The following is a 21,672-nucleotide window of genomic DNA, read 5'->3' on the forward strand; positions in this document are numbered from 1 at the left end:
AAAAAATGTTCCTTTTTACATTTTAGAGTGACTGAGGGTTTTTATAAGTATAGGGTGTTTCCAGAGTCATGTTCTTTTGAGATGTGTATATATGCATTATAGTGACTGCACATTAATGTTATATAGCTCTAAAAAATTACTGTTCTAGCCCATGAGGCATATGATGTTTGAAAAAACATGCATTCCAGTACTTCTCTTGAAATACTATATTACCACATTAGTAGACAGAGCAATTGAAAGCGAAAGTTTGCAGAAAGATTTAGGTATATTGCTCCTAAAGTTTTTTTTTTGGAGGGAGGGATGGGTGCGGGCGCTGTGCTTGGTCTTTGTTGCAGCTCACAAGCTTTCTCTGGTTGTGGCATGTGGTCTGTCTGGTTGCGGCATACAGATTTAGTTGCCCTGTGGCATGTGTGATCTTAGTTTGCTGACCAGGGATTAAATCCATGTCCCTTGCGTTGGTAGGTGGATTCTTAACCACTGGACCACCAGGGAAATCCTACCCTCAGAGTTTTAAATAAAAGAAGTTATCAGGATGCATGTTAAAGTCCTCATTTTATGTAGGTTGTGACGTAATCCTCTTCAGAGGCTGTAACTCCTTCCCCTCTCCACCATGTTCTTTCCTCTTCCCATTTTAAATCTCATGCTGAGGCAGTATGAAGTTCTGTTTTGACATACTGTTTCTTTTTTTCTTTAAATATTTTTTAACCATTGATTTTTTTCTCACTGGTGACATTTTGTAAAATGAGTCATCAATGGATTTGGAAAGAACGCACAGAAGAGACTGTTCGGTGTGGGACACCTCTTAACACACAGTTGCACTGCAAACCCCTGTAGGGAATATTAGTAGTGTTTGGGTGAGGCTTTTGGCAAAGAGATTGTTTTACAGAAATCCTGTTCTTTCTGTGCTCTTAGTCACTCAGTAGTGTCTGACTCTTTGTGACGCCCATGGACTGGGACCCGCCAGGCTTCTCTGTCCATGGGGATTCTCCATTGAACCAGGGTCTCCTGCATTGCAGGGGGTTTCTTTGCCAGCTGAGCTACCAGGGAAGCCCATTCTCTCTGTACTTGAAGTTAATTGGTAAATAATTTAAATGTACCATTATATAATTCCCTCCCAGCACAGTAGATTAATGTTATAAAAGTCACTTTTGTATGTGAAAAAATAAAAAGCTCTTATTTTTTACTATCTGTTAAGAATCTGTCTTTGCTTTTTACTGAGTTGTGGAAAACAGCTCCTATAGTGTCTGTTCCTCCACCATTCATTCCCAATACTTTGCTGCAGCCAGATTTAAAGGGGAAGTTTAAATATAGCCTTGCTTTGAGAGATTCAGATCTTTTGGCTTATTTATATATTTGTATATTTTTAATAGCCTCTGGACTACCCTATAACAAAATGCACTTTGGTGACTCACTCATGTGTAGGAGAATTGGGAAAGTCATAGGTTTCCAAAAATGGATGGATAGTCAGTGCATTTCATGTCTTAGCTACCTTTTGAGAGCCTATAATAGGGTGTTTTCAGGAGTCAACAAAACATTACTGTATATCAACACATGAGTTTACATTGTCTCCTAGGTTAGGGTTGATTGTGTCCTTTCTGTTAGAACAGGAAGATCATATAGTAAAATGTACACTGGCAATTTTTTATTATCCTGGACTGATTCATTATTTTGCTTCTTAGGTATATCTTGATATTTTTAACAAATACATATAAATTTTGTCTTAACTCTTGCCATTAAGAAAGGTAGGCTTTTTTCTTTAAATTAATAACACCAATATTCAGACTTAAGTGTTTTATTTGCATCCTATTATACTAAATATTGTATCTTCCCATATTATAACATTAGAATTAAGAATTGAGAACAAATTAAAACAACTGATAATAAAGTCACTGTCTTCCAAGTATTCTGTTAAATTTTTCAGGAAAAATGAGGACCAACTCTTCTTTATTATGGACCCTCCAAGGGCAGATGGGCCTAGGCTGGCAGCAGGGTACCCGTGGAGTCTGCAGTTCAAGCTAGCAAAGCCTCAGTCCACAGATGAATCTCATGCCCTTTAAAGTTTGAGACAACTGAGAATAAATAATGGAGACAGTAGGGGGTAATTATACACACAGGACAGTGGCCAAGGGTGTCTAAGGTCGTTTTACTGATGACCTGCCTGAGGTAGAAGGATTATAGCCTGCGCTTCTGGAGGCACTTTGTTCATCAGTGATGTTGTGCCCATCTCCTTTCTGTGGGGTCTCAGCCACACAGGGCAGTCAGCAGTTCCCAGGCCAGCTTTGGATTGCTGATATTTTCTTGAGGGTGGGGTGAGATAGGGCTGTGTAATGCCTGAGAGAATGAATCAGTATCATCTGGTAGATGAAAGTTATCCCAGGGTTGATCAGAGCCCCAGGGCATTATGAGAATTATTGCCTTAGTTAGCTTTTAATTGGGCTTCCCCGGTGGCTCAGACGGTGAAGAATCTGCCTGCAATACAGGAGACCCGGGTTCTTTCGATCCCTGGGTCAGGAAGATCAAGCCAGAAAGCATTTTGTTTCAGAGCTCAGAAGAGGCTTAGTAGCCTCTAACACAAGTTAAGTTTTAGTTTTCACAACATGTTTTAAAGTGAAAGGGAAGTGAGTGAAGTCACTCAGTTGTGTCTGACTCTTTGCGACCCGTGGACTGTAGCCCACCAAGCTCCTCCGTCCATGGGATTCTCCAGGCAAGTACACTGGAGTGGGCTGCCATTTCCTTCTCCAGGGGATCTTTCTGACCCAGGGATCGAACCCAGGTCTCCCACATTGCAGGCAGACGCTTTAACCTCTGCACCACCAGGGAAGCCCTTAAATACAAGAATACAGTCTCAGAAAAGGAGAGTCTCACTAATGACTGCAAACTTGCAATAAACAGCTGTATGAAATACTGTATCAGAATTATGTGATTATTTTTAGTTTACAGTAAACTCTTTTTATAGACATTAAATTTGTGTTTTCTCTTTCTTTTGTGGATGGATTGAGTGGCTCAAACTAGCACACTCTCAGCTCCTAGCCTGGAGCTGGGGCTGCCATCTTGTCCAAAGCTAAAAGTTGAACCTGTGTTTCTTGTAATAAAGACTTCTAATCATCAGATCAGACCTCCCATAGATGGGAGGTCACTTGTCCAATTTTAAGGAGACTGCATGGCTCACCAGGGCAGAAGGGCACTTGGGCTCACCTGGCTGATTCCCAGGCCAAATACCCCTCTGCTTCTCAGTTGTGGTGATAGTTTTCATTAACCATTCCGGTTGTGTTAGTTTTAGGCACCCGGTGATTTAATATTAATGACACATACACTCCTTGTAAACATTCTGAAGGTTGTGAAAACAGAGCGATCATTTCTACCTGGCAGAGGCTTTAAGCTTTTATAAATGATTTAGGGGAGTGGAGGATTCTGAATAGGATGTAAGGAAGTTGAAATTCCAGGTGAGAAGCTGCATAAATCTTTTTCAAGGACAATACTATGTAAATAAATCTATAAAATGTAAATAGCATCATAATGTGTTGAATAGAGCACATTAGAGGATATTTATCTTTAAAAAGATAAATATTTTTGAAGCATTATTTTTTGAAACAATAAAGCAGTGTCAGCATATATATAGCATTAAATTTTACTTGGAAAACAAGTAAAATTTCTGTTTTTAGCGAATCTGCCTAGGTGTGGGGGAGAAAGGTTTCCTCATACATTTGAACACATTAGTCATCTATTCAAATCATATGACTTTTGAAGCAGAGACATTTTACTGTATGAAGGTAGAGCTGGACCTGGTGATAGTACATACTCTTTATTTCACTGATCTCATTGATAAACAAGCTTTCCATCACTATATTTGTAGCTTATATATAGAACGTTATTTTTCTGCATAAATGTAAAATCATAGGATCTCAGTGAAAGTGTGTCTTGAATCTCACGTCTCCTTCCTAGCTTCTTTAAAATAGTCATTGAGCAGTATTGAGTGTTTCTTTCTTAGAAAATAATGTATATTTTCCACACAAGTCAAAAGAAAGATCCAATACATGTGTTAGTTTTTACAGTGGCTTAAGTGGAAACAAGATAAAGCACCATTTTTTTTTTTTAATGACTACTTTAATAGACCTGAGTCTGCTATTTACAGGAACTAGGAAAGAGGTAGGATTTCTCATTGCAAAAAAAAAAAAAAAAAACCAGAGGTCCAGGACAGTCATGGGGGAGCAGCTGAATCTTCACCTTGGAGTTATGTAGACAGCTCAAAACCTGGCTCCATGTGAAACTCTCAGTGTGCATCTTGGATGTGCAACATACATGTTTATAGTGGTTGCCAAGACACTTGGACAAGGAAATGGAAAAATGAACAAAGCTATCCTGTGAACAAAACAAGTACAAGCATGAACAGACCCTGATATTGTTCGTATGTTCCAAGCTAGTCTTGTACCCTCTTGGCATACAAATTACTCTAAGGCACATGATCTTTACATTACATAAAAGATTGGATAGATAGTCCACCTTTATCAGGAATACAACATCTTCTGTTCTGGATGTGTTACAGATGTTAGGAATGATGTTTTCTACTGCTGAGCTTATGGAGCTGCCTTTAGCAGATCTGGAAAGGAGGTTCAGGGTAATCTCACCTAACTCTTCTTTCCCTTTAGAACAGAAGAAGGCGAAGCCTCAGTGTGAACTGACGTATCATTTGCCAAGAGTGTTAAGCCCACTCTCAAGATTCTAGGGCTCTTCATGGTTACACTAACTCATAGACTGTCTTCTAGGTGTTGTCATGTCATGGGAATGCAAGTAGAAACATTTAGGAGAAATTGCTTCCTAAAACCCCAGAGATCTCAGAATATGAAAAATAAGATAAACTTAGCATAAATGGCTTTGTTGACCTTCTACCTCTTATCTTTCTTTCAAGACTCTGAACTTGCCTTGATGTACAATGATTCTTCTGTCCTGGAGAACCATCATTTGGCCGTGGGCTTTAAGTTGCTTCAGGAAGAAAACTGTGACATTTTCCAGAATTTGACCAAAAAGCAAAGACAATCATTAAGGAAGATGGTCATTGACATTGTGAGTAACTGATAAAAAGCAAAAAAGAGAACTGTGATCTATGATGTTTTTTTAAAAAAAGAAAAAGATGACAATCAAATAAAAGTTTCTTGTACATTTCAAGATATTGCTGCCCTTTCTGTCCCAGAGGCTGGCCTTGCTGCTGGCAGTGATGCTCTGCTGCTAACAGTCTGGAGTTAAGAATAATGCAAAAACCTCTGTCAGCAGAAGTGCCATGCAGAAACATCCGTGACATTCGTCTTTTCTCTATGCATTTTTCATGAGACACAGGGAAATCTCTGGTTATCAGAAACTTTATCTGTTCAGCTTTGTACATGCAGAGAAATGGAGACATTACATGTCTTAGATAAGCAGAAAATTAACCAGAATATTGTTTCTAAAGTATTCTGTAAGCAACCTGTGAATCACTCCACTGTAGTCCAGTAACCACTTTCTAGTCCAAGAAATTAAAAAACTTCAAAATGTGATGATGTCTTATCCAGAGAAATAGCCCTTTTTATCACCATGAGAGTGGCTGCTAGTGATTAATGTGTCTGTATATTGTACACATTTATCTGAGCTTCCAGGAAACTTGACAGCAAAGAGGAGTAGATTCTGGCCCAAGAAGTAGTAAAGGATTCCCACACAGGGCTATTAGATGACAGAATTGTTCTCCATTTCTTCTCATGTTCTCCATGATATTTTCATGTGCAAATTATGACTTTTTTCCTCTGGGCATTTTTTACTTATTAGAACACTGTTTGTCTTTTAAGGTACTTGCCACAGACATGTCAAAGCACATGAATCTACTGGCCGATTTGAAAACTATGGTTGAAACTAAGAAAGTGACGAGTTCTGGAGTTCTTCTTCTTGATAATTATTCTGATAGGATCCAGGTAAAGCATTTGACTTTGTTCTGTGTCTGTGTGTACACACTTGTGTCTGTGTGTCTAGCTTAGATAGGATTTATGTTTCCTTTCTCCAGCTTATAATTTTGGTAGTTATAAGCAGGATTTTTATCCAGATTCTTCATCCTGAGAATTAACCAGACAAAATACTATTGGCCTTTACAAGTGGAAGAGCGTTAAAAAAAATAATATCCCACAAAACCAACCACTTAAGCAACTCTGAATTTAATGAAGTGAGCATGTAAACAGTTTCTCTCATGATACCTAGATGCGGTAGAAGTGGCATACTTTGGGACTATTAATACAAGTGTGAACCACACACAGACACATCATGGTCGAGCCGTCTGGAACGACTCTTACACAACATGTATTCTTAAGCGCCACAGTCACCTGATGTGAATTTCCAGTTTAAAAAAAAGGAGCGGGTGCTAAACAGAGCATGCACTGGTTTGTTTTAGGTCCTTCAGAACATGGTGCATTGTGCCGACCTGAGCAACCCCACCAAGCCTCTCCAGCTGTACCGCCAGTGGACGGACCGCATCATGGAGGAGTTCTTCCGCCAAGGGGACCGAGAGAGGGAGCGGGGCATGGAGATAAGCCCCATGTGTGACAAGCACAACGCATCTGTGGAAAAATCACAGGTGATGCCTTAAGCTTTCAGAGAGAACACAGATAGGTAGAACGTTTGGTTACTTTGTTTGCACTTTGTTAAATCTTTTATTGGGTGATCTTAATTACTTTCTTTCTGACGAGCTCAATTCCCACTTCGTGTTTGCAAGCCTCAAAATTCTTTGATTCTTAGGATGTATATCCGTATGGTCATATATCTATTCATAGAACAGTATATTTATTCATTGTAACTCGATTTATATAGCATATTCACATGTGTAGAATTATTTCAACTACCTCTTCTCATAAGTGAATAAAGTTCTTTGAATCCATATGGAATACATGGCATTATTTCGGTGTATCTGGATCCACCTGTAAATGGACCTGTGGCGGATTCATTTTGATATTTGGCAAAACTAATACAGTTATGTAAAGTTTAAAAATAAAATAAAATTAAAAAAATAAATAAATAAAATAAAATTAAAAAAATATATATTAAAAAAAAAAAAAAAAAAAAAGGACTTTTCTAAAATCAAGTCCAAGCCTCAAACCAAGCAAGGTAAACAAGCAGAGGTTTTTTACATCACAAACCTGCTCTTGGACTCAGAATTCTAAAAGCTATTAATTGTTTTCTGCAGCTCATAACAACATTGTCATACAGTCTGCTACCTAAAATAGTGACTATTTTACCAGACTAAGGTTCACAGTCTTCGGTTCAATGTTATATTTGTAAAGCATATTACATTTATATATTTTATGTAACTTCTATATATCATATATAAAAATTTAATTCAGTATATAAATTGAATACATTTGGGTCTCTTTAACCTTTTCCATTGTTTCTTAATCCTGTACTCACATTGGATATTTTTTTTTAACCAGGTGGGCTTCATAGACTATATCGTTCATCCTCTATGGGAGACGTGGGCAGACCTGGTCCATCCTGACGCCCAGGACATTTTGGACACTTTGGAGGACAATCGCGAGTGGTACCAGAGCACAATTCCTCAGAGCCCCTCCCCAGCGCCCGATGACCAGGAGGAGGGCAGGCAGGGTCAGACAGAGAAGTTCCAGTTCGAACTGACTTTAGAGGAAGACGGCGAGTCAGACACCGAGAAGGACAGTGGAAGTCAAGTTGAGGAAGACACTAGCTGCAGCGACTCCAAGACGCTGTGCACTCAGGACTCGGAGTCCACCGAGATCCCCCTGGACGAGCAGGGGGAAGAGGAGGCCGTGGCGGACGACGAGGAGAGCCAGCCCGAGGCCTGTGTCATCGGGGACCCCTCCCCAGACACGTAACAGGGCCCAGACTTCCATCCCTTTTGTTTGTGTTTTTTGTTTTTTTAAGTAGAAACGTTGTTTCCAAAGTGCATGTCACATGCCACAACCACGGTCACACCTCACTGTCATCTGCCAGGATGTTTGTGGAACAAAACTGACCTTGACGACTCAGTCTGGCGCTCAGGAATATTGTCACCAGTTTTTTCACCTCCATGTCATCAGAACGAGAGGGACATCTTCATGGACAGCATTGTCACAGGTCTGCGGCTCCATCAAGCTGAAGAAGCCGAGAAAAATCAACTCTTAAGTGTTTTCTAGGGAGTGTGGCTCATTGGGCAGCCCCAAGTTAAGATGATTTGGGGTTTTCTTTTCTTTTTATTTGTTTGCAATATTTTCAGCAGAAAGAAGGCATTATTACATGGATGCAGTGAACAGATGGGTGAAGCAACGAATGGGTCAGGAACAGGACATAGTGTGAAGCTGTTACCAGGAAAAAGATGAGCCACAGAAATTGCATAATTTTCTAATTTCAAGTCTTCCTGATACCTGACTGAATAGTGTGGTTCGGTGAGCTGCACTGACCTCTACATTTTGTATGATATGTAAAACAGATTTTTTGTAGAGCTTACTTTTATTATTAAATGTATTGAGGTATTATATTTAAAAAACTACATTCAGAACTTCATCTGCCACTGGTTATTTTTTTCTAAGGAGTAACTTGCAAGTTTTCAGTACAAATCTGTGCTACACTGGATAAACCTAATTTACAAATTTTACTTGCACCTTAGACTTCATAGCAATTAACTGATTTGTAGTGACCCATTGTTTTATATACCAATGACTTCCATATTTTAAAAACAAAAATTGACTTTATGTTGCAGGAAACCCTTTTTGTAGGTCTTCATTTACTGGCTTTTCATTTTGGTCTATTCAGACACGCAGAGTTGCTCCCCACTGACATTTTTCTTCACCGTGTGCAAAGTGAACACGTGTTCCATAATACTCTGATGTGTGTTCTGTCTAATGTATCTCAAGCCTCGTGGACACTCAGTCATCAGTTGGTATTATCTGAAGCAAGTGGGAGATATATAAATACCCAGTAGCTAAAATGGTCAGTCTTTTTTAGATATTTTCCCACTTAGTGTCTTCTGATAACTTTTTGCTGTGGTGGTAGACCCTCATTTCACAAATGCATGTCTTTGTAATAACCCACACATTTCATGCTCATTTTTATTATTTTCACAGTCAGTTATAGTAAGAAAACCTTTTTCCCCTTGTGCTGCTTCATTATTCAGTGTGTGTTTGAACCTCTGTCCACATTTACTACGTGGGGTCTTATCAAATATATCACCACCATTCTGATGGATGCAAAGAACAGGTAGTCAAGTTAGAGTTAGCATTCTTTTCTGCCGTGAGGTCGTATATAATGACTAGCTTTTACTTTTGATTTACAAAGAAAAGTTAATGGCTAGGTAGGTAATTTTTAACAATATTAGTAGAATATATTAATGAACACCAGTACAATGAATGCTCTTTTGTTTCTATGATTTCACCATGGGATTAAGAACTGTATGAGGAATATTCCTGAGAAGTGATTTTAAGTGTAGCAATGCCTCTTCCTTAAAGGACAGCCACATAACACATAATAGCATTTCTTGCTTTATCAGTTATCATTGATCCAGAAGTACATCTAGTGGAGGAGAACTTTAAATACGCTGATAAAAAGAAGTTGATGGTGCCCCTAGCACCAGAGATTTGGTGGTGTGATGCCGTTTTAAATGACTCAGTTGGGTAAGAAGATTCTGACTAAATCAAACAGTAGAGATCACTCTTGGCTGAATTTAGCATCAAGAATTGTATTGCAATTTTAGAGATTGATTCCCAGTATTTACCTTTAATTGGCGTCTTGGGGCATTTATTTAGTCTGGACTTTCTTCCCATTTCAGCTCTTAAAAAATGTTTACCTTCTCTGTGAAGAGCTTGGAGCCCAAATAATCATTTTTCACAGTGATATCCAAGAACTCAAGTAGAGACTAAAGGAATATCTGACCAAACAGAAAATAGAACAGTAAATGGAATTGTAATCCTGAAAAATGTTTATATTGGGGATGTCTCAATCACTAAATCATCAGCCAGGGAAATGACCCAAGCTGAAGATACTATTTTAATCCCCTGAGAGCCACTGTTGGTTAGAAACATTGATAGAAAAATTAGGTAGCTGTGAACTTCGACATAGAGCTCAAGACAGGAATTGACCAATTAATTATCAGATTCCCCTGTAAAATTCAGACAGTAATCTTTCAAATAAAGTCTTATGTTTGGCAAGTGGTTTCACAAGAACAATTGGAAACTTGTTTCCATTTTAATTTTGTTCCTGATGGAGGTCTAGAAGAAAAGGCAAAGAATCTAAGGTTTATTCCTTTCTCCCAAATACTCTCAATCCCTCCCTTTCCTCATGCTTGCTATTTCCCCCACAGAGTGCCTAGAACTTAAGAATGAAAAAAAAATTAAAACAGCAATATGTCACAAATCCGGACCTGAAAAGGTATATAACAGCACTAAAAAAGGGAGACTTCTTTTATTTCTTCAATTTGTTTGTTTTAATGGTCACATGTGTGAAGATACCCAATGATGAACAATCAAATTTTAGGAAAAAATGTCCAAAAGACAGGGACTAGTGCACTGTACAGTCTGCTTCTCCTCTCCCTTCTCTCTTCTCTGCTCTCGCCGAAGTGTGCTTCAGAATTATACGCTGCTTTAAAAAGAATACCCTTTTATCAGTGGCTTTACATTTCCTAAAATGTTGTAAGAAAATACAGTATCTGGGTACTGTATGGGGAAGAAAATGTCTAAGTTTGCATAAAACCAGTACATTTCAGCTTGCAAGTTACTAAACATAATAATGCTGTTTTAATTTTCTTTTCTGTCACTTAAAATTCACAAGAAAATAATGTAGATAGAACAAATTGTAGACAAGGAAAAAAAAAACTTGAATGAAGTGGATTTTACCGAAAGCTTTATGATGCTTTTTGAATGCATTATTTATTTTTTTGTGCCATGCATTTTTTTCTCACCAAATGACCTTACCTGTAATACAGTCTTGTTTGTCTGTTTACAACCATGTATTTATTGTAATGTACATACTGTAATGTTAATTGTAAATTATCAGTTCTTATTAAAACATCATCCCGAATTGGGATGGTGTTGATATATTTGGAAACTCTTGGTGAGAGAATGAATGGTGTGTATACATACTCCTTGTACATTTTCTTTTCTTCTATAAAATAGTCTTGTCACCTTAGAGCTTGTTTATGGAAGATTCAAGAAAACTATAAAATACATAAAGGTATATAAAATATAAAAAACATAGCTGCAGGTCTTTGGTCCCAGGGCTGTGCCTTAACTTTAACCAATATTTTCTTCTGTTTTGCTGCATTTGAAAGTAAGGTAACAGTGGGGTTAGGGCTGGGCATTTTACATCTGAGCTTTGAATCAGTTGGGTTTCTGGCAGCAGCTGGATTGTACAGAACCATGGTCAACCTCTAGAGCATTCTGAGACTCTTGAGAGACAAGCCCTTAAATGCTTTCTGCCACGAAGCACCAAAGCATATATGATGGTGTTTTTTCCAATAAGATACTAACTGAGCTGCTTCGGTTAGTTACATTTGATTTTTTTCTTTTTTTTTAATTTTCAAACACTACTGGGGAAATATATTCTTGTCCAATAATTATTAAGTCTTTTTGACTTCTTGAGCACATGGACAAATGAACTTAATTTGAAACTAGAGCCATAGGCCATGCATGTTAGTACTTTATTATTTGGCTTCCTGACATGTTAGGAAAACAGAATATGAAAAAGGTCATTTTTTTAAACCATGGAATTTTTCTTCAACTAAGATGAATCAAATTTCCTTATGTATGTAAATTCATACGTTAACACAAAGTTTTATGTGACGCCAGTTCATATAGCATAGTGGGGTCACCGTTCTCTAGAATGTGTGTTTCTGCGAAACTTGCTTTAGAATTTTAAATTTTAACCTTGTGCAGAGGCCAGCTCCCGAAAGCTATGAAAAATTCCCAGTGGCTGATGTGGAAACCTCTTTCCACTGCTGCCCAGCCCTCAGGATGTGCAACTTAGTGAAAGGAGAGAATCTTTTTCTAGAAAAAATGAGCCTCCTTTTATTTTATTTCATTTTCTTTTTTGACACAAACTGTAGATTTTAGCAGCCCTGGCCCAAAGGAATTTGATTACTTTTGTTTTAAACAGTACAATGGGGACACTATAATTACAAAAAAGAAAAAAATCCTTACTGATTTTAGTTGTTTTAAATTTGATTTCTTTGGATATGTTTTCAGAGTGGTCAATTGTGTGTGAGCATTACAAATGATGATTCTTTTAGTGGTTTCTTAGCCTCTCTTACAGCCCATGGGGATAGTACTGTACATCAATACCTTCATATGAAATTTTTATATGCAATGGAAATAAAAGCATGGGTTGATTCTGCCTATTTATGACTCGATCATTTACAAATAAGAGTATTCATTTTAACTCGTAGTTCAGTCAGCACATGTTTCCAAGAGCCATGAGGATTGTTAAGGTGAAATAAAGGATAGTGACATCATATATTACTACATATTTGTAATCCAATAAAGCCAAATTATGCAGATTAATCTTGCTATAGAGTAAAAAGGCAAAATTATGTAGATGGCCTATAAGACTAAGCACAGTAAAAGGCTTGGGAAGGGAACTTCTCTGATTGAGTGTTCTGGCATATGAAAGTTATTCAGATACTCAACAGTTATTTGCTGGGTCCCTACTCTGCAAACTCCAAGACTGTAAGGATTCATCAATGAACAGACATAATTCAGCTTTTGTGAGTTTAAGGTCTACAGGGGACAAAGGCATTGAACAGTTCCCTATGCAGCATCGTAAGTGTCCTTAGTATAGCAAAGAAGCTGAGGTGCTGTGATTGAACAAGAACCTGAGCTTGGTCTCTTCCAGAGGGCCAGGGCCAGAGAAGCCTTCACTGAAAGTGATTTGGGGCTGAGCTCTGAAGGAGCTCAAAAGGTAACTTGGCAAAAAGGAACAGTTGACAGGAGGAGAAGGGTCCAGACAGAGAAAACTTCATTTGCAAAATCCTGAGGTACAAATGAGCTCCAAACCTTGGGAGAAATGGAAGAAAAGTACTCCTGCTCCCTTGCTCTTCACCTTCTAACCCTGCTTTCTTCCCTTTATAACACCACAAATTGACATGTGACTTCCCTCGTGACTCAGATGGTAAAACATATGCCTACAATGTGGGAGACCCAGGTTTGATCCCTGGGTCGGGACAATCCCCTGGAGAAGGAAATGGCAACCCACTCCAGTACTCTTGCCTGGAAAATCCCATGGATGGAGGAGCCTGATGGCCTACATACAGTCCATGGGGTCGCAAAGAGTCGGACACGACTGAGCGACTTCACTTTCTATTTGTTTATTGTCTCTTTCCCACCAGAACAGAGCTTCACGAGAGTCCAGTCTTTGCTCACCAGTGTATCCCTCACACCTCAAATGGATCCCTGGTACACAGTACGTGTTTAATACTTGTTGAATATCACTACCAAATTGATACTGGATATAATTCAATCTGGTGATCAAGACATTTAGGGTTGATACCATAAAATTAGTCTGGTTGTTTAGATAAAGAGAGTTCACAGTTTTCTATCTGGTTGCTAACTAAAGACTCTGCCTCTTCCTCACAAATTCTTTTTTCTTCCTGAATGGCAGAAAATCACTATTCATGATCAATCAGCACAAGTGTAAGCCCTGAATCTTAACTAGTAGAATAAGGTTAAATAGAATAAGCTGTGCTCCGCCTCCTCACCATTTTCTCCCACCACCACAGGCAGCCACAGCAGCTGTACCCTCCAAAGGCCCAAATCATCCCTTCCAGGAATGCTTGATCTAAACGCAAATCCCTTCCTCAGTCTACCACCCCTAAGTGAGATTATGCAACAAAAGAAAAGTTGCCCTTCTTTTCCCTGTATTCCCCTCGGCTGATTTAGGCCAATTTGGGTGTGCTGAGTCTACCTGGGTTTAGACCTTTGATCTGGAAACATCTCACACACAGCTCTGAGCCTACAAGAGCAAAACATTCCGTGTTACCAGACAGCACCATCCCTAACATGGACAAACTGCACACACACAGCCTTATTTTAATGGAATTCCACCTGTGCTTCCCCAGTTTGCAGATTTGGAGGCTGTTTCTGTCGCAGGTATTCTTGTATTTCCAAATGCTCATTGTCAAACGCAGTGCAATGGGTGTAAAGCTCAGCCCACGAACTCAGGCCTGTAAGATACACTGCTTGCTTTATTTATATCAGTTAACGTGGGCTTTGTGTCCCCATTCTACTAAAGAATTGCCATCTCTGTCTTTATTACTACATCCCCTCTCCCTTCCAATATAAACGTTCTCTCATCTCCAGCCGAGTATAAGCACACCTTGGTGGTGTCCAGGCAGTGGTGGTTCCATACAGTTTCTGGGCTCTTTGCTTCCTTGTCAGGCATGTTGTATCCGCCGAGGCCGGGAATCCCGGTTTGGGGGTCCTACGTCCTTCCGCCACCATGGTTGCAAAGGATACCCACCTCCCAAGATCCGGAGCCACTCCCAAAGACAATTCAAAGAAAGACTTAGACAGTTCCTCCAAGCTGGGCATACTCAGTAAAACTCTAGCCACAAACGAAGTGCAACCCTTCCCCTGTCCCCACTCTATCTGAGCGGCAAACAGAGTGCAGCCTACATTTCTGTCCGGCTGTATTTTTGGATCTCCCGCCCCCACCCCAGCCGGATGATTAAGCTGCTGCACACGTAAGAACTGACAACTTGCGTTCCTCGGGCAAGCAGAAAGTCACGCCATGTTGACACGACACAAATGAAACAAACGATGAGGCAACGGCTGTTCCTGGGTGAGAAAGGGTCCCCAGTCAATGACCGAGGCTTTGGAAAGGAAGGGAAAACTTGAAATGTTACCTTTTTCAACGGGTCACCGCAGAGATTGAGGAGAGCAGACACTGGTAAGAATTTTCACCCTTCCTTGGCTTTTGCTGTTTATCCTAGGAGCCCATGTGCAGCCTCCAGACGAATGTAGTCTTGTGTCTACTAGAATTTGACAAGATTTTTCATTAATTTTAATGTTAGCTTCCCCTGGGCTGTTGAGGAGATAACCAGTAGCAGTTTACTGGAGAATTTCTGGGAGTTTGGTTCCAGGAGGGACCCTCTTTTGAGAACACATATAAGGGAGTTGCCTGGAGAATCCCAGGGACGGGGGAGCCTGGTGGGCTGCCGTCCATGGGGTCGCACAGAGTCGGACACGACTGAAGCGACTTAGCAGCAGCAGCAGCATAGGGAGTTGCTATGGAACGATTTGACAAAACTTTTCCCCTTGTATCCTGACTGAATGCAAATGAGAGAACTTTGGGCCTGTGTTTTGATGGGGCCTTTCCCAGTGACTCAGTGATAAAGCCTTTGCCTGCAGTGCAGGAGACCAGAGTTCAATCCCTGGGCTGGGAAGATCCCCTGGAGAAGGGAATGGCTACCCACTCCAGTATGTTTGTATGGAGAATTCCATGGACAGAGGATCCTGGCGGGCTGCAGTTCATGTGATCACGAAGAGTCAGACACTACTGTGTGAGGGAACATGGAGAGTTTTGACCATGGACCCCAGGAGGGTGCAACAAGGGGGAGCGTTCTAGGTTTCTGGCTTTAAAACTATTTAGTGGACTTTATTTATGGTCTTCTGGTCTCTTCAGAGTGGAAAAGCAATTCACTGGAAGCTTAGTGAGTACTCACATAACATAGAGGCGGGTGGTAGGAGTCACCTAAGTCTTTCGATGTTTTGTTTTAGACAGGCCTTTAATTTTTCATTCACCTCTTATAATGAAACATTTGATGAAGCTTTGGGGCAGCCTTGCTTTTTGGAGGCTTTGGCATGTCAATTAAAATATATATCCCATTTTCTTTGTTGATTTGGGCAACACTCTAGGGTGCACTTCTTAAATGAACGATAATTGTCTCTTTGGAAAGTTCCCCATGGTGGTCATGGTAATTCTAGTTTGTCTTAGTAGGATTTTGCCATTTTTGTAGATATTTACACCTCCTGGGCCACAGTTCTTAGGCATAAAATAAGCAGGTGTACCGGAAGATGGCACTCAGTTCTTTGAAACTAGAAAATCTTGTTACTTTAGCTGAGCAGATTAATACCTAAGGTGGATGTGCTGCTGGGTTGGGGCTTTTGTGGTGTTTTACAAAAACTTTTACGGAACAGTTTTGTCGCCAAAAAACTGTTTAAAAATGATGAAAGAAGTCAATTTGGGTGGTACTAACAAACTTTAATGAAATGCAAAATCTCCTTTTGGAAAACTGCCAAAGAGAGCAGAAAGCAAAAAGCTTTTATGGGATAAAGAATAAAGAGCAAGGAAGAGACAAATAGAAAATACTGCTTGCTGCTGCTGCTAAGTCGCTTCAGTCATGTCTGACTCTGTGCGACCCCATAGACGGCAGCCCACCAGGCTCCCCCGTCCCTGGGATTCTCCAGGCAAGAACACTGGAGTGGGTTGCCATTTCCTTCTCCAATGCATGAAAGTGAAAAGTGAAAGTAAAGTTGCTCAGCCGTGTCCTACTCTTCGCGACCCCATGGACTGCAGCCTACCAGGCTCCTCTGTCCAAATATCTGCATGGCTGGGGACAAATAGTCAACCTTGTTTGGGGTGAGAAGCCAGAGGTGGGTTGGTTTTTGGGGATTGGCTGATGGGATATGCTGCGTATCTGCTCAGGAGAAGCATTTGTAGGAACATGAAAGTTGTAATATTTTGGTTTGTTGATGCAGTGTCTCAGGCAGAAGCCACTCCATCTTGGGCCTAGAAATGTATTTCATCAGTATTTTGTACATATCCCCAGATTAAATATGTACATGGCCACCCTAGGTGGTATCTTTTGAAGAAAACATACTTCTTTTGGCCCGGCTAGCAGGCGTGCTTCAATCCATGGGGTTGCAAAGAGTTGGACGTGACTGAACAAAAAAGTAAAGATTTAAGTCAAGATGTTAATATTTGCCTCTTCTATCTTGGCTGATTACTGGCATTCCTCAAAATGTGGTCCTTTAACTGATCAGAACCAACTGGGTTCTTGTTAGAAATGCCCATTATCAAGTCCCAACTGAGATTTCTAGAGTAAGAATCTCTAGTGGTGAGTCCCAGAATCTGTCTTTTAACAAGTCATCCTGTTACTCTTCTGCACCATGAAGTTAGAGAAACTGTTCAAGACCTCTTGGAGTTGTTTTTTCCTCTTTTGGCTTCGCAAAAAAGGAGAAGAAATCATCTCAACCCCCTTTCCGATTCATTGCATTTACTCACAGGGATGCATGTTACTACAGGAGTTTCAGCAGTGACATGGTATAGCTAATGGCAATTGAAGAAACAGTAGAAACATGTGTTTAACAAGCCAGTTTCCATCCGCAAGACTCAGTATTATTAATGGAGAGACACCCACCTTCACCCCTCCGTCCCGGCCTGCTCCATTTTGGAGGCCTGTGGCAAGCCAGGTTGTCACCTGCACCTACAAGTTATAGATTGGAGTTCCAGAGACATCCCTGTCTTGAAGCCCATTAATTTGCTTGAGTGGCTCAAGCATTTTACTTATGAGGTCACTGGTTTATGACAAAGAGCTATCACTCAGGAAAGCCAGGTGGAAGAGATACATTCAGCAAGGGATGGGGAAAGGGCAGAAGTTTCCATGCCCTCTCCAAGCACACCACTCTCCCCAAATCTACAGTGTTCACCAACCTGGAATCTCTTCAAACCCCATTTTTTTTTTCTTAATGGAGGTTTCATTGCATGAGGAAGTATATCATTGGCCATAGGAGATTAAATCAATATCCATCTCCTCTCCCTGGAAGCCGTGGGTGGGATTGAAATTGGTCCCCCTGACCCCATCCTTAAGTGTTTTCCAAGCCACTATTAACATAGTAAAAGACAACTTAATTACTCTTTAACACTTAGGAAATTCCAAGGGTGCTAGGAGCTTTATACCCGAAACTGGGAAGAAGACCAAATATATATTTTTATGGTAAATTACAGTATTACATATCACAAGTTGGCATGGGCTAAAGGAGATACGATTAATATGACATTCAAAGGAGAGAAGATACCATCCACATTCTCCCTGCAGGACCATTAGTGTAATAGATGAAGACTGAGCACCCGTACCCCAGCTTCAGTTGCCCCATTCCAGCTCTCAGTCATGCAGTGTGTGCCCCTCTGCTTTTGTAATTGGGTGAAACTGCACAACACAAGGCTTGGAATCTGGCATCACATGGAACCACCAAAGAGAGCAGATGACACACTCAGAAAGTCAGGGGGTTAACTCTGACCATTGGGAATCCAGAGATGGAAGGGAACAAGGCCGGTTAACTTCTCCTTCTGTGTCCATGGGCTGCTCTGAGGCACAGCTTCCCCTTGAAGCCATTGAGACAACCCCTGTATTCTTATCAGTGAAAGCACCTCCCAAGCTGTCTACAGTGTCTTTTGGAGGCATCTTGTGAGGCAGGAGCCAGTGCCAAAACATCACAACACACTGCTTCCCATTTTCCCTGCTTCCCTTTCTTTCCCTTTTCTTCCTTCCTTGCTTATTTTAGCCTAAATCCTTTTTTTTCTCACCCCACTGCCCAAGGGTTTGCACCTCCCAAGTAAACTCCCATCACTTTGACCTCTGCCTCCAGCTCTGTTTCCTAGAGACTTTGAGCTCCATGCCATCCTTTACATTCAGATGCCAAATTTGAGTATGTATATTTGTATATATTGGAGAAGAAAATGGCAGCCCACTTAAATATTCTTGCCTGGAGAATTCCATGGATGGAGGAGCCTGGCAGGCTACAGTCCATGGGGTCCCAAAGAATCAGACACAACTGAGTGACTAACACTATTACTACTATGTGTATATATGTGTATGTGCCACTGTGTTTAAATAAGGCCCCTGGATATTATAGGCAGAGACTGCCCCTTCATCTTTGTTTTCCTATAGCTTAGTTCAGTGTCCGTCTGTCATATAGCAGGTATTCATTAAACAGGAAAAGAATGACAGGTGGATAATTGCCTGAAAGAATGAGCTTAATGATGAAGAACGGACAGGGAGAGTATGGACTGGCCTAGAGTGGATTAGAGATTGGGTAAACAGGAGTGACACAGTTAAGGGACCAGAGGTAGCTAGAGGAAGCACCCCAAGTAGAAGTTGAAGGGATTAGTTCATCTAACCAGGCAGAGTAAGGGAGATGCTGTGGCACCCATCACCTTCCGGGAAGTTTTATCTGCACCCACTGTGAAAGGATGCTCTCGCTTGCCTCACTCTGTCATTACCATCCTCCACTCTATGTGCATCCTGGGGAATGGAAGTTGGAATATGTTTGACTCTTGTGAAGGAAAGGAATTCTGCGGGGATTTGGCCTCTTCTCAGTCCTGTGGGCTGATTCTGAGCCTTTTGTGGAATCCCTCCATCCTTTCCAGTGTTTAGATTAGGACTGGCTTGCAGGGCTGCCTTTCTGGACAGTGAAACATAGGTAACTCCTGGGACAGTCTTCCTCACTCTTACAGAAGGAGAAAAGAAGGGGCTGAGCTTTGGAAATGGTTCCTTAGGCTACCATGGTTGGACTGTTAAGACCATGAGAGGAATTATCTGAAAACAGAGAGAACATACTAAGGATGACAGAGCTGAAGACAGCGTGAGTCTTTGAAGGTGTTTTTCAAGCTCCTAATATAATCAACTTGACTTCTAAGCTACTTATTTAAGATAAGGACCAGTTTTTATAATGGATGCCATTTCTTTTTTTTTGTTTTGTTTTGTTTTGTTTTTAATTTTTATTATTTTTTTATTATTTTTTTATTTTATTTTTTAAACTTTACATAATTGTATTAGTTTTGCCAAATATCAAAATGAATCCGCCACAATTGGACCTTCTATTACTTGCCCCTGAAAGAATCCTGACTAACACCTCCATGATCTGTGCCAACAAGGTGCCAGGGAGTCTGGGTGGGGGTGGCATGCCTGGCATGGTGAAAAGGTTGGGACTTTGGCCCCAATTAGCTGAGTGACTATAGGCATGTTAATTAATCTCTGAATCCTACTTTTTCTCATTTTAAATATGGGAATTGTGATATTAGAATCTAATTTTTTCACAGTGTTATGAAAGTAAATGAATTAATAAATGCTAATCTCACTATAAACATTAGACAGTACTTTTCATCTGCAGCTTGTGAACCATTAATGGATTGTGAAAGAGAGTTGCATTGAGGACTAAAAATTAAAAGAACTAAAATGGAACAGAAAATACTGCTGTTACCACACATAGTAAGTTTAGTCTTCTAAAATTATTGTTTCATTCGCGTGTGTAGTTGTACATGCATGCTTATGTGAATGTGGATAGCTGTCAGGTTAAATATATTTCTTGCTTTAGGTCATACACAAAGATGTTTGTGAAGCATGGATTTAGAGTAAAATGAATACCTGAGGCCAAACAAGAGTGAACACAGAAAATGATCTTCAGGTGAATTGTGATGATGTGCAGTGTCTCCTGGGAAAAGATGGAGAACAAGGGAATATACCCAGACCCCATAGGATACCCAACACCTTATGGGAAGGTTGACTGCTTTGGGGGACAGGTAGCTTTGCTGTGTTTTGTAAATACAGAGTACCTGCTTAATTTTATACTCCCTTTTCACCAACATATCCTAGAGAGCCATGGCTAGAGAAAAGAGAAGAGTGAATTTAGCAGTTCTTCTTATAGCCTAGACACAAACAGGAGACACCTGTGTGGAGGTGTGACTTGTCCACCATCACCTTTAATCACCATGGAGTTCAAGTATGTGCACAAGGCAAGGAAAGGAAGAATTACTCCAGTACAAAGGAAAGAATAACAGCAAATCCTTTCAAAATGCAGGTTTTGCCCTGGATTGTTTTTCTTCTTTTAATGAGCAAGGGGAGAAGATTAGAAAAAATTATTTAGATCATTCACACATGTCTGGGAGAGGTCTAGTGCCTTCAGCCATGCAGGGAGAAAGGCAAATTCAAAAGCAACTAAGTGATAATTGCCCCTCTCTATGGACCGCTGTCTTAGTTGCTTTAAAGGACTGGTGCTTGACGCTTGCTTTTGAGGAGCTTTCAGTTTGGTCAGAAAAGGATGGGGTAAAATGTAGGAATCAGAGAGGAGTATAGTGAGCACTGGGTCTGCCCAGGTGGCACTAGTGGTAAAGATCCTGTCTGCCAGTGTAGGAGACATAAGAAATGGGGTTGATCCGTGGGTCGGAAAGATCCCCTGGAGGAGGGGATGGCAACCTACTCCAGTATTCTTGCCTGGAGAATCCCATCGGCAGAGGAGCCTGGCAGGCTACAGTTCATAGGGCCACAGAGTCAGACACAACTGAAGCGACTTAGCGCGCACACACGCATAGTGAGCACTGAAACTTCGTCACACTTTGAGCTTTCTCATTTCAAGCTGACACAAACCCAATAGCCCCTCTGTTTTACAGAGAAGTCAAAGGAGGCTGAAAAAGATGAGGTCGCTCATTCAGAATGTCAGAGCTGATATTTAAACATAAGCCCATTTGTCTCTCAAGTCACCTGTATTCCCTGGAGAGGAGAATCTTTACCTTGATTGTTGCTTAAGTTTTTTTACTTCTTTTGCTTAAGTTCTTTACGTTGTCAGCTATGGGTATTAATCTCCATTTTCTTCATTAGTTACTATTGTTAAAGTAGTTAACATGTTGGGAATGTGGATATTTTGCTCTACACTGAGCAGATACTTAACA

At 40.4% G+C, this 21,672-nt stretch overlaps 1 protein-coding gene across 18 annotated transcripts in view; it reads left to right on the top strand.

The window, feature by feature from the left end:
* PDE4D (phosphodiesterase 4D) overlaps positions 1–12,346 on the top strand; it is a 1,672,581-nt gene extending 1,660,235 nt beyond the window's left edge. For 17 of the 18 annotated variants that reach the window (XM_044932572.2, XM_044932573.2, XM_044932571.2 and 14 more), the window contains 4 exons: positions 4,907–5,061; positions 5,814–5,936; positions 6,407–6,589; positions 7,440–12,346. In XM_044932572.2, coding sequence (XP_044788507.1) covers positions 4,907–5,061; positions 5,814–5,936; positions 6,407–6,589; positions 7,440–7,856 — 878 coding nt within the window. In that variant the 3' untranslated portion in view covers positions 7,857–12,346. The remainder of the gene's footprint in view (positions 1–4,906; positions 5,062–5,813; positions 5,937–6,406; positions 6,590–7,439) is intronic. The other variant, XM_025270797.3, reaches the window with a different exon arrangement.
* Positions 12,347–21,672: the final 9,326 nt, after the last annotated feature.

The sequence above is a fragment of the Bubalus bubalis genome, chromosome 19 (genome assembly GCF_019923935.1).
Source record: "Bubalus bubalis isolate 160015118507 breed Murrah chromosome 19, NDDB_SH_1, whole genome shotgun sequence".
Classification (NCBI taxonomy): Eukaryota; Metazoa; Chordata; class Mammalia; order Artiodactyla; family Bovidae; genus Bubalus; species Bubalus bubalis.